This window comes from Rana temporaria, chromosome 3, assembly GCF_905171775.1.
Source record: "Rana temporaria chromosome 3, aRanTem1.1, whole genome shotgun sequence".
In the NCBI taxonomy this organism is placed as follows: domain Eukaryota; kingdom Metazoa; phylum Chordata; class Amphibia; order Anura; family Ranidae; genus Rana; species Rana temporaria.
In genome coordinates this window covers 297,897,364-297,910,719 of record NC_053491.1, presented here as the reverse complement: position 1 = coordinate 297,910,719, position 13,356 = coordinate 297,897,364, and the positions used below count along the sequence as shown (strand labels likewise).

Below are 13,356 nucleotides of genomic sequence, written 5' to 3'. Positions count from 1 at the left end.
TAGCCGATATCAGGTGCCAATATTCTGTACATTTAAAGTTTTGAAAAATCAACACAATTTTCTACACAAATCTGGTATAAACTGAACATGTTAATGTTAACGTTTTAAACATTAAGGGCTTGTTCTTCACACCATATCTGCATGAAACTGATGGGAAAACTGCACAGATTTTACTTGCAGAGACATCAGTTTTAATGCGTGATTCAGTAATTTTTGTATGCACGTTGACATCAGTTTTCAATGCGTGTCAGTTATGTGCCCTATATTCACACTAATGTTGATGTCATAATTTTTTTTTTTCCTGTTCAGAAAACTGCATTCATTGCACATCCCCGCACAGAAAAAAAATCCACAGGTTGTGGTGTGAACAGGGCACATAAAGAAGAGTAGAGAGAGAACCATTGTTTTTTGTGCCCTTGCAGAACGTGTGTAGAAAAACAGAAGTCTGTTTGCACCATGGTGTGAACGAAGCCTAAATGTAAACCGGGAAAAATAAAGTGCTTGAAAAATAACTTATTAAATGGCTTGCCAAAACATAGAAAAATTGCAATTTAAGCTGCAGTGCACTGATATAAAATTTTATTTAAATCACTACCGCAGTGCAAAAAGCTAGACACTACACTTTCTTCAATACTCCCAGTTAGGTAGAACTATATTATACGGTAGTGCAGAAAGCATAACATTTCAGCATGTTTAACTGTTAAATAGCTTCTGTTTTTTTGTTTTGTTTTTTCATATATTGCCACTTCACTAAAAACACGCTCAATTGGTACAGAGGAAGGAGGAGAACAGAGGTATCATCTAGCATGAAAGACAATTCTTTTGTACATGCCTCATTTTTTTTCCTCCATTGAAGATGATCACCACTTCTGTCAATTACTGGTTCCTTCAAATAGAGATGAAGTTCATCATTCGGGCTGATTATTGATTCAGAAGAAGCCACATGAGGCCCCAAGTGCCACATTTTTTATTCTCTTCATGCTTCTCAAAGAATTTAAGGCTGTCCCTCATGACCTGCCTGAATGTTTTAATGCCACGTGTTTTGGGTCCTTCATTCTTCTTGAAGAAGCATCTTCAGTAAGGATGAGCTCCAGGGTGTTTGCACAGTCCACGTGTAGAGCCTGCCAGGAAGTCTGCGCGATGCTTCGCTAATCGCAGGGAGACATTTCCCGATCTCTGCAGCCGATCATTGGGAATACGTCTCCCTGCCTGTGATTAGCGCAGCGCCATGCAGACTTCCTGGTGGGCACTGCACGTGGACTGTGCGAACACGCCAGAGCTCATCCCTAATCTTCAGCACTCTCACACATGGGATGGCAGATGAGTCGTAATTACTCACCTGTAGTGTCACTTCCTCTATGGGGAAGGAGGGTCTCAATGACATTGGCTACAATGTCCCCACTGATCAGCAGTAGGACAAAATTATTCATGTCCACCTGAAGAGCCCGCTTCTGTTCCAGCATTGCTTGCAGCATGTAAAGTGTTGAGTTGCCTCATGTTGGAACTGCCTGAATAAAGTTGTTTTGGGGTAGGCCAAGGTCTTCCTGAATACACCTCAGTCGCTGCTTGGCAAGAAATGAGGTGGAAATGGCCTGCACACCTCTTCAGCATGCCAATTGTATCCATCGGAGCTCACTGGTTGGACAGACCATCATTTACCACAAGTTGCTGTGTTTGTGCCATGCAAATGAGGTCTGAAACTTCAGAAAGCCTCATTTCTTTCACTGTTTTCTCCACTGTCTCAAACCAAAAGCATCACTGTCTTCAAGCATGCCTAGAAACATTTCTTTATTGTACTCCCTACAGTGTGGGTTCCTTGCATCACTTTTGTATTTAACACCAATTGCCTTTTTGTCCATCCGCTGTCAATGAGGTGGCATGTAAAACTCAGTGACTGTTGGTCTTGACCAGCAGTCCGTCACAAATGAGAGTGAGTTGCCAGCATTCTCTGGTTGTAGCATAGTCTTTACTTTCTCAACCACCTTTTGGCAAATCTTTACCAGCATTTCAGGTCTAATACTTTTCACTCTTCAGTGGGTACCTTGGCTCAGCTATGGAGTCAGACACCATTGTAAATGGCTGGTTATCAGTAAACATAATCTGTGATAGCTCTGCCCAACAGTTGGGATCTTCCATCAGAATTTAGCCACTTCGCTTTTTTCTGAAACACATCTTTTATTGTCTGTGATAGTGGTGGTTCACTTTTTTCTTTGCTTCATTGTATAATTCAACATCATGTACTCTTAGATGGGCCCAAAGATTTCACATACTTTTGGTTTTTGCAGTTGCTGATCCCATGCTCATTGTGCATGTGTTGCACACTGCTGCTTTTCTTGGGGATGGTTGAGATGAGAAATAGTCCCGGCCCCATTTTTACTTTTTGTGTCTGCTCTGCTCCAGTGTTAAAACTGGCTGGCACAGTGCACCCTGCTGTGACTGGCTGGCACACCTGCTTCACATGGCTCCCTGCTGTTGGTGGCTACTGGTTGGCGTGTCCTCTCTACACTACACTTTACACTATCCAGGTGAAGCCAGGACTCAGTATGTTTGCAGGCCCAATGCGCGGAGGCACATGGCGCAACATATGTAATGATTGTGCATGCTGTGCACCTTGGCACACTGCAAACCTTCTGAGTCCTGGCTTCTTCTACCTGGGCCGATGATAATGAAATACAGGGTCCCAAAAAGATGGTCCCCACGGCAAGAAGGGGACCAATATCAGTAAGTTTCTGATTCTTTGAAAATTCATGAATATCGGCCATAATTGGCCGCTCCGATAATTGGTTGATCCCTCATATATGTATGATTTAGATGTGTGTTTAGTTATTTGCATGAAGGTTTGTTTTGCGTGCACTCTGATTTATGCTATTCCCTAAGTGCTTTTCTGTTTACACTAATAACCAGCATCTGTAAATTTCAGACTGCAAGGTGGAAAGTCACCTCAAAAGAAGCATTACAGAGGATAAGTGAATATTCTGAGGCTGCCATTACCATTCGAGGAACATATTTCCCACCTGGCAAGGACCCCAAGGAGGGAGAGAGAAAGATTTATTTGGCCATTGAAAGTGAGTATATTACTGGACTTTGTGCCCAGAGATTCCATGAGTTTATGAAGCAAACCTGCTATGAGTTTTGCAAAAGATGCAGTATTTATGAAAAAGATATAGGATGCTTTGTTGTCACAGCTTAAAATATCCAAGGGTTTTTTCCTAGATAAAATATTATATTTCCATCTTTTTCCTGAATTGTGCCGCTCTAACAGTATTAGTAATAATAATTATAACACACAATGTTCAAAGAAGCAAAGGCCTCATTTAAAACAACGGAAATTACTTGTACATATAGAAATCTGAAGGAATATTAGAGTAACTATAACTATAAGTGTTATGCAAGTCCTTCCCCAAGTCCGGTATTGTGGCTGGGCTCCAAGAATAAGAGAAAACAATGCCCTCCCTCGGCATTTTAGAACACCACCGCATCTACACCCCTCTCTCCCCTTGAGTCTTTTGTTCAATCCACAATATTCATAGCTATCTGCTGGAATCAACATACTTCAGCAGATGGCATCATTACAATGCGAGCAGGTTAACATTCGGCCACAGATTGCCCTTTGATCCCTTGGTGATGGGCAGCTCAGCCAGGTATTATGCCAATTATAGCCCCATAAACAGCAAGAACATTTTTCCCTGATTTTGATTCCTTTACTTATAAGCTCCTGCTATAAACACCCTGCTGTGTAGTCCTGTTTTTCAGGTTTCAAAATGTTGTCCACAGAGGGCTTATAGATATCCACTATAGCTAAAAAATGTTGACCAGTCTAAAGCTGTCCATACATGGGTCAGCTTTTTTTCTGTAAAGGCAACCAATTGAAAAAAAAAAAAAGAACTGATCAGATTCCCCCATCCACACACTGCTGAGTTACATAGGTTGAAAACAAGACACAAGTCCATCTAGTTCAACCATAAAAAAAATTATATATATAATATATATATATATATATATATATATATATATATATATATATATATATATATATATATATATATATATATATATATAATGTGTGTGTGTGTGTGTGTGTATATATATATATGTATATAGTACAATCACGTATACAATCAGCAGAGCATGCTCCAGTTTGCTACAGCAGGGGGAAAAAATTCCTTCCTGATCCCCTGAGAGGCAATCAGATTTTCCCTGGATCAACCTTACCTATAAATGTTACTACCCAGTTATATTATGTACATCTAGGAAAGTATCCAGACCTTTCTTAAAGCAATCTACTGAGCTGGCCAGAACCACCTCTGGGGGGAGTCTGTTACACATTTTCACAGCTCTTACCGTGAAGAAACCTTTCCCGTATTTGGAGATGAAATCTCTTTTCCTCTAGACGTAAAGAGTGCCCATGTGTCCTCTGTGTTGACCGTAAAGCGAAAAACTCAACACCAAGTTCTCTATATGGACCTTTTATATATGTGTACATGTTGATCATATCCCCCCTTATTCTCCTCTTCTCAATAGTAAATAAATTCAGCTCCTCAAATCTTTCCTCATAGCTGAGCTCCTCCATGCCTCTTATCAGTTTGGTTGCCCTTCTCTGCACCCTCTCCAGTTCCCTGATATCGTTTTTGAGAACTGGTGCCCAAAACTGAACTGCATATTCCAGATGAGGTCTTACTAATTTGAACAGGGGCAAAATGATATCTCTCTCTCTGGAGTCCATACCTCTCTTAATACAAGAAAGGACTTTGCAAACCGCAGCTCGGCATTGCAAGCTATTATTGACCTTATGATCTACCAAAACCCCCAGATCCTTCTCCACTACGGATTTCCCCAGTATGTATGACGTATGGCTATTCTTAGCCCCCAAGTGCATAACTTTACATTTATCACATAGTCGCTCAATTAGACGGTGCATTGAGGTCAGCTTGTAAATTGGAGACATCCTAAAAGGACATTATTCCACTGCATAGCTTAGTGTCATCTGCAAAGACAGAAATGTTACTTTTGATCCCAGACCCAATATCATTTATAAAGATATTAAAAAGTAAGGGTCCCAACACTGAACCTTGGGGTACACCACTGATAACTTTAGACCATTCAGAGTATGAATCATTAACCACCACTCTCTGAATTCTGTCTTTCAGACAGTTTTCTATCCATTTACAAACTGATATATTCAATCCTGTAGACCTTACACATGAGCCGTGTGTGCGGAACTGTATCGAACGCTTTTGCAAAATCCAAATATACCACGTCCACCCTTCTGTCCAAGGTTTTACTTACCCCTTAATAAAAAGAAATCAGGTTTGTCTGACAACTTCTGTCTTTTGTGAATCCATGCTGTCTGTTGCTTAAATAGTTTTTCTCTTTTCGTCCATGGACGGACACAGCCTTCACAAGTCTTGACATATGTTCCTGTTCATAGGAGAGGGCTAGGCAGAACATGTCAGTTATTTAAATACATGTTACTTTAATAAAGTTGAACAGCCCCACCCAGGGGGCGGTCCCTTCTAACATAACCCTCCTCCCTGCAGCATGCAGCCTCCTGAAGAAATTGTTTATTTTATTTGAGATTCTTCTATCAACTGCCGGCTGGGTGACAGGTTGAATATATAGATCCTTGTAGTCTCCTCAGTCCGGCCAGCGAGCGCGAGCACACCGTAGCTAATGGATGGGTCTGCCATGACATACCCCATGACTCCGGGGGTGGCTGGTGAGCTTGTTGCTCCAGGGTCCACACATGACTGGCCTGTGGTGTTGTCTCACTCACAGTGGACCGGGCCAGCAGCTACTCCAGGAACACCTGTCAGGAATGCGCCAGCGGGTCCTCGCATGGATGGGTAAGTACAGTCCTTCCTGCCTCGGCGGGTCGGTACGGCTGGGCATTCCTGGGTTTGGGGGTCCTCCTATCCTCCCTTCCCTGCTCTGTCACATTTCCCTCTGCTGCTCTACCGCTGCTACCGCGGTGGACCTGTGGGGGGGGGCTCCATTTCCCACCGGGAGACTGTGGGGTGTCTGGGCCCATTTTTTATGTGTGGGGTGTGCTTTGCATTAGTGAAGCCCCATTCGGCCTTCTCATCCACATACGCCATTTTTTTGCAGTCTTTTTACATTGAAATTTCCCATTGGTGGCCATTTTGTTGTGGTCGCGCTATGGCGCAGCTTGCTATTGCGGTCGGCCATTTTACTGTGGCCATGCCCTCTTATCTCTGAGGCGGCCATTTTGTGTGTGGTTTTGGCCTCTAGTCACATCCACACAGGTGTGCGCCTGCTGAGAGGCTGTAACCAGGGAGGAAACGCTCAGGAGAGCCCGATCCATACCACCAGCCTTCCTGGGACAGTGCGGCCAGCCTGGACCCTCCACCCTCTGGAATGTACACACACTGAACACTGCGTCTCAAGGAAGGAAGGAAGGCAGAGGAGCTCCATACAAGCTGGTAACTGCTGCAGTGGCAACTGTGAATGATTGTTTCTGGAGGTGCATAAGGTGCTATTGAGGATCATTTGCATTTCTGCTGAGCCTGTTTTGACCTCCCTGAGAAGGGCGGTCACAGGCTTGTCGGTAAGCCTCCGTTTCTTCTATTGGTGGTGGGCTTCTTCACAGATTGGATTTCACTCACTTATTATCACTGAAGAATCACAGGAATATATTGTACCCCGTTTTTCTTCACGGGTTCCTTCACATATGAACTTTCAGAGATTTATTGTACACATTTTTTTTTTTCATTTCTGTTTTTAATACTTTTTTTATATTGTTTATTTTGAATCATTTGGCAACAAATGATTTATTTTTTTCAGCGCTACACTAAGAGTCGGTTCACACTCCAGCGGCACGACTTTGGGGGCGACTCTGCAAGTCGTCCTGAGGACCACTTCAGAGGCGATTTGCAAAACGACTTCTGTATAGAAGTCAATGCAGGTCGCCCCGAGCCGCCCCCAAAGTCGTGCAGGATCCTTTTTCTAAGTCGGAGCGACTTGCATCGCTTCTATTAGAACGGTTCCATTGCATTGAATGGGACGCGACTCGTCAGGCGGTGTGAACCGAGTCTTAATGTATCCATATTTTTTGTGCCTTGTATCTAGGTTATAGTGTTTAGCAGCAGAATTTGTCAGACACATTTTTTCATAATTTTTCATCTAGCGCAAATTTTTATTTTTACCCATTCTTTGGTGGGTAGCTTTGTGCAGGGGGTTCGTCATATACTTCCCCACTATTAAACCACCTCTTCCCCCATGGGATTTGAATCTGGTGCTCTCGGTTCTTCAAGAACCTCCCTTTGGAAACATCAGAGAGATTCCTCTCTTGACACTGTTTCAGAAGGTGGCCTTTTTAGTGGCCATTACGTCTGACAGACCTGTTTCTGAATTGGCGGCCTTGTCTTGCAAGTTGCCATACTTGGTCCTTCGAAGGTGGTTTCGGCCTTCCACCTTAACAAGTACATTGTACTTCCATCCTTGTGTCCTCGGCCGGCGCATCCTAGAGAGGTTGCGCTACATACTTTAGACGTGGTTTGCGGGTGTACCTGTCTGCTACGGCTCCGTTTGGGGTGAGGTCTGACTCGCTTTTTGTGTCGGTATCTAGTCCACAAAAGGGCCTGGCGGTCTCGTCGGCCACCATTTCTCTGTGAATCAGGTCGACCGTCATACAGGCCTATGCTCTTAAAGGGGGGGGGGTGCCCTCCTTTCCGGTCACAGCACATTCAACCAGGACAATTGGTGCTTCCTGGGCTTTCCGACATCAAGCGTCTGTCTCACAGGTGTGTAAGGTGGCGACTTGGTCGTCCGTTCACACTTTTTCCAAATTTTACAAGGTTGATGTGAGTGCATCTTCAGATGCTTCCTTCGGCCGCAAGGTTTTGCAGACGGCTGTTTAAAGTTGCAACTCCTCCGTTGAGGAGCTCTGCTTGTTTTGGGGTGAAGTTGTTTGTTTTTACTGATACTCTTCCCACCCCTCGTTTTTTATGACACTGCTTGGGGATGTCCCATATGTCAAGACTTGTGAAGGCTGTGTCCATCCATGGACGATAAGAGAAAATAGGATTTTTCTCCAGTCATCTTCCAGGACGGCACACCTGAGATGACGAGTCCCACCTGACAGGAAACACAATCAACAGAGTTTACAAGGCCCCACCCTTCCCTCTGTCCCTCAGTTATTGATTGAGTTTCCCACAGGATGGCAGCGAAACAATTTGTTATTTTGTAAAAAAAAGAGTAAGGTCTGGGACCAAAGTCTTCCCCCCTGGAATCTATGACCAAGTGCAGTCAATGGGGGCTGCAGAGTCAGATAAAGCGCTAGCTTTACTTCAGGGGGGTCTCCCTTCTATTTATTCTCAGGGAGTGAGATGTTAATAACCTCCCTGAGAATACTGGCGGTATTGGGCACAGAGAGGGTGTCTACATCCCCAGGGACCATCCATCCCACTCTCTCCTCCTACCTGACAGTGGTTGATGGCGAGGAGGAGCCGCTCAGGATGTCTCCGTTCGGGGAGGGAGTCTCTGTGGATGTCTGTCAGTTTCCTTTGTAGGGCTGGGACCGAGGAGAGCTTCTCCGGACCGCGATGCGGTCTTCGGCGTCCTGTAGTAGCCACTGCGCATGACCAAAAGTGTCGGACGGCGTGTCTGGATGATGTCACTTCCGCCTGGGCTACAATAAAATGGCGGCGAGCGGCATTTCACACGCTCAACAGCATTAACAGAGCGGGGGTCCACGGTCGTACGTTCCCCCCATCCTGCACAGAGCGATACTTCCCTACGGGTGGGCAGCCAAAAGCAGGATGGACCAATACCAGCATCAAAAGCCGCCACAGGGGGTGACTCGGCTGATGGGGGGGGGGAGTGATTTTTGGGGTGGCCCTATTAACACTATCCCCCACAGGAATAGCCCATGGGTAACAGGCTTTTTATTGTTTATTTCAGAAACTGAAAGCCCTGCCCAGGAGACCACCAGTAGGTCTAGAGGCAAATCCTCAAGCAAATCTAAACGCTGTGGGTACTGCGATGATAAACTTCCACAGGATCTTGCGAAACCCTTCTGCTCTAAATGCATTTTATAAATTAGCAGGCAGGGAGACAGCGCAAACCATGAAGGAGTGCAGGGCACTACAAGCTGAAATGCTCGCCACTCTTCAATCCTTCACAGCCACGGTAGCAAACAGAAGTTGCTTCCGTAGGTAGGGAAGGCTCCTTCTCCTTAGTAGAGACCCACACAATTTTTACGGAAGGGTCTCGGGACCACCCCTAACCTACTCGGATGTAGAGTTCAAATTCTCGGATCAGAGTTCTAGAGAAGAAGGGGAGGATTCTGACCAGAGTATCCTTGGTGATACTAAACAGAGTGGCCATCTCTTTTCAGCAGAGGATATGGAGGATCTCCTCAAGGCTATCTATACCTCTGAGGACATTCAGCTACCGCCCACTCAAGTCTGAGTTCAAGACAAAAGCTGTACAGGGGACTCGGTAAACCCAAACCAAATCCTTTCCTGTACACCAATCTCTTAAAGATATTATTTTAAGAGAATGGAAGGAACTTGAGCGGTTTTAAGACTTAAAATCTGGAAGCGTAGGTGCCCCTTCAAAGCTGAGGAAGAAGATTCTTTAAAGTTCCACGTCTGCATGCTTCATTGGCTCAATTATCCAAACACTCGGATCTATGCTTCGAAGATTCCGGCAACATTCGGGATCTGATGGATAAAAAGTCTGAGACTTTGCTACATAGGGTGTGGGATGCCAATCCAGCTGCTATGGGCCCTGCATTGGCCTCCGCAGGTGTCGCTAGAAATGCAGACGCATGGTAGACAGAATAGTAAATCCAAAGAAGTGCTACACTCCCTGGAAGTGGTCGGGAAAGCAATGGCATATTTAGCAGATGCCGCAGTGGAAACAGTCAGAACTACCGCCAAGTCGGCAGCTCTTTTAAATTCTTCTAGAGCCCTTTGGGTAAAGACATGGGATGGAGATTTCACATCCAAGTCTCGCCTTTTGCGGGATTCCCTTTGAGGGATCCCTGCTCTTTGGTTCTGATTTGGAGCAGGCACTGTCTCATTCCACAGAGAAAGGCAAAAAGTTCCCTGCCAAGTCCAAAAAAGATAAAGGGAAGAAATTTGTTCGAGGCCCCCCTTCAAAAAAACGTTTCAAGGTAAAGGAGGAGCCAAAGAAAAAGTGGGAATTCGGTAAAAGCAAGGAAAAAGGTGGGATCCTTTTTTCCGGAGCTACTACTTCCAACAAAGAATCCAAATGACACCAGCATAAAAGTTGGTGGAAGGCTCTCGTGGTTCCTCCCTCAGTGGGAAAATATCACTCGGAGTCCTTGCATTCTAAATTTGATAAAAGGATACAAGTTAGAATTCCTGTCTCCCCCTCCACCAAACTTTATCCTGACCCATCTCCCCAAAGACCCATTAAAAGCAGACGGCCTATTGGAGAGTGTCCGGGAACCAGCGGAACAGCAGGTCATCATTCCTGTTCCAGTAGAACAAATCGGCCAGGGGTTTTATTCCCACATATTTGTGGTACCAAAACCATCTGGAAAATTCCGGCTGATTATAAATCTACGAAAACTAAACCAATTCCTGGTTTACCAAAGTTCAGGATGGAGAGCATATACTCGGTTTAGAAGACGCCTCCAGGAGGGAGTATTTATGATAACGTTGGACCTAAAGGATGCTTACCTGCATGTTCCCATTTCCCCGAAACATCAGAGGTTCTTGAGGTTTGCAGTGCAGACGAAGCAGGGCATCCGACACTGGCAGTTCAAGGCTCTCCCCTTCAGCCTAGCAGCAAGTCCAATAATTTTTACCAAAGTTTTAGCCGTGGTGGTGTCATTCCTACACCTCCAGGGGATTGCCTTGATCCCATACTTGGACGACATGCTGATTTTCAGTCCAGCCTTGGAATAGCTCCAGGCAGACCGAGACAAGGTGCTGTCCACACTAGAATATCTGGGGTGGCTAATCAGCAAAGAGAAATCCTCCCTAGATCCCGCACAATCCAAGGTGTTTCTAGGGTACCGGGTAGACTAGTGAACCAAAGGATCTTTCTACCACAAGAAAAGATCACCAAAGTGCAAAGAGCAGTCTCTGCTCTGCTTGGTACCAGAGAGACCTCTTTAAGGACCATGATGAGGGTCCTGGGGCTCATGTCATCCTGCATCCCAGCGGTTCACTGGGCTCAATTCCATTCCCGGAGACTCCAGGGACTCCTTCTCTCCTCCTGGGACGGAAGAAGAGAATCCCTGGACATAAGTGTCCCTTTCAGAAGAGGCAAGGAACTCCCTAGACTGGTGGCTCAACGCAGACAACCTGTCAGAAGGTTGGTCCTGGACCCAACAGAATCCATTTATTCTGACTACAGACGGAAGCGCCTTGGGCTGGGGAGCTCATATAGGAGATCTCTTCGCTCAGGGCCCTCTAAACCTGGAGCAGAGCAAAGTCTCCTCCAATTTCAGGGAGCTGTTGGCGGTCGGAAAAGCTCTAAACTTTTTCAAAGACCAGGTCCAAGGAAGGGAAATACAGATCCTCTCGGACAACGCAGTAGCTGTGTCCTACCTAAACCATCAGGGGGGGGGGGGGACAAGATCCAGCAGGCTGATGGAACTGACCCAGGAGATCCTAGGGGACGTGGAGAAGAACATTCTCTCAGTTTTGGCAGTACATGTAAGAGGGTCCCTCAACATTCAGGCAGACTTCTTCAGCAGACAGGGAAAAACACAGCCTCCTTACCGACCAGCCTGCAGAACAACCAAATTAACCTGTCTAACAGTATGCGTTAAAAACCGGGGTTTTGTCTGCACGCATTTGCAAACGCATGCGTGAGCCACAGAGCCGCGTCAAGGCACCCTGTAATCTGTGGTCCTAACACTAAACAATGAGCCTCCCCACAGTGGAGGCACATGCATTCTAATAGATAGATGGGGGTAGGTGGACTGAAGGGGAGCCACCCCTCCTTAAAGGTACAGGAGCACACCAAACACCCAGCATATAGCACAATGGCTGCAAAGGTGCTGGTGCACTGCTGGACCAATATAATTGATCAGGGAGAGTGGGAGCGAAACAAGGTTTTCTCTCTGGTAAGCCAACACTTTGGCAGACCAGAAATAGATTTATTTGCCTGCAAGTGCAGGAATGTCCACAAGTACTTCTCTCTCACCAGAGATCAGGATGCCTATGGGATAGATGCCCTAGCACAGAAATGGGAGTTCACCCTAGCTTATGCATTCCCTCCCCTGGCACTCATCCCCCGGGTGCTACAGAAGCTATCCAGGTCAAAAGGATACCTTATCCTGATCGCACCCTGGTGGCCGAAGCGAGCATGGTTCCCCACACTGAGAAGGTGGTCGATGGCTCCCTCCGTTGCATCACCCGTCCAGACGCGATCGCCTCTCCCAGGGACCAGTGTTAAATCCCGATTCAGGTTTTCTTTCCCTGACTGCATGGTGTTTGAGAGGGAGATCCTCAGGCATAGGGGATGCTCGGAAAAGGTGATTGACACACTCTTGCAGAGTAGGAAGCCAGTCACCAAAATAAATATATGCAAAAGTTTGGAAAGTCTTCTGTCGCTGGGCTCAGCCTAGAGAAAGTCCTCTCCAAACAATCCCCATGGTCCTGGATTTCATGACAGCCAGAAGGGTTAGTGACTTACAAGCTCTGACTATAAAAGAGCCTTTTTTGTTGCTTCTAGAGGATAGGTTAATCCTCAGGCAGGATCCCTTATATTTGCCAAAAGTGACCTCTGAATTCCACAGGTCACAGGAGATTGTCCTCCCCTCCTTTTGTCAGAACCCTAAAAATGACAGAGGCAAGGTTTCATTTATTAGATGTTAGAAGGTGTCTTTTAGCCTCTTTTTAGAGTGAGTGAATTCAGGAAATGAAATCATTTAATTTCTCCGGTCAAAAGAAAGGGCTTCAAGCCTCTAAGCCTATGATAGCCAGGTGGAATAAACAGACTATCGCAGTAGCTTATGAACAGTCGGAAAAACCTGTTCCAGCTCACTTTAAAGCTCACTCAAACACCTTGTTAACATTGGGTGGTCTATAACAAACTCCAATGATTAACTTTGAAATACGCACATCTATATGCAGTTCTACCCATAATGCTTCAGCCTTCTCACACTCTCCATCAACCAGGTCCTCTTTCACGCTTGCTTTGAGATCACTTCTCGCATAGAGACAGACCCCTGCCACATTTCCTTTCTACCCTGTCTCTGCATAGTGCATAGCCAGGAATATTAATTGCCCAGTTATGTGAGGATTGAAGCCAAGTTTCAGCAATACTTATTACATCATAGCTCTCCTCATACACCAGAGTTTCCAACTTGCCTATTTTGCTTGGCAGACTTCTGGCATTGGTGAACAAGCA

At 45.6% G+C, this 13,356-nt stretch overlaps 1 protein-coding gene across 1 annotated transcript in view; it reads left to right on the top strand.

The window, feature by feature from the left end:
* Positions 1 to 13,356, top strand: part of DDX46 (DEAD-box helicase 46) — a 327,918-nt gene that overhangs the window by 296,235 nt on the left and 18,327 nt on the right. The window contains 1 exon segment of the mRNA XM_040344766.1: positions 2,921 to 3,065. Coding sequence (XP_040200700.1) covers positions 2,921 to 3,065 — 145 coding nt within the window.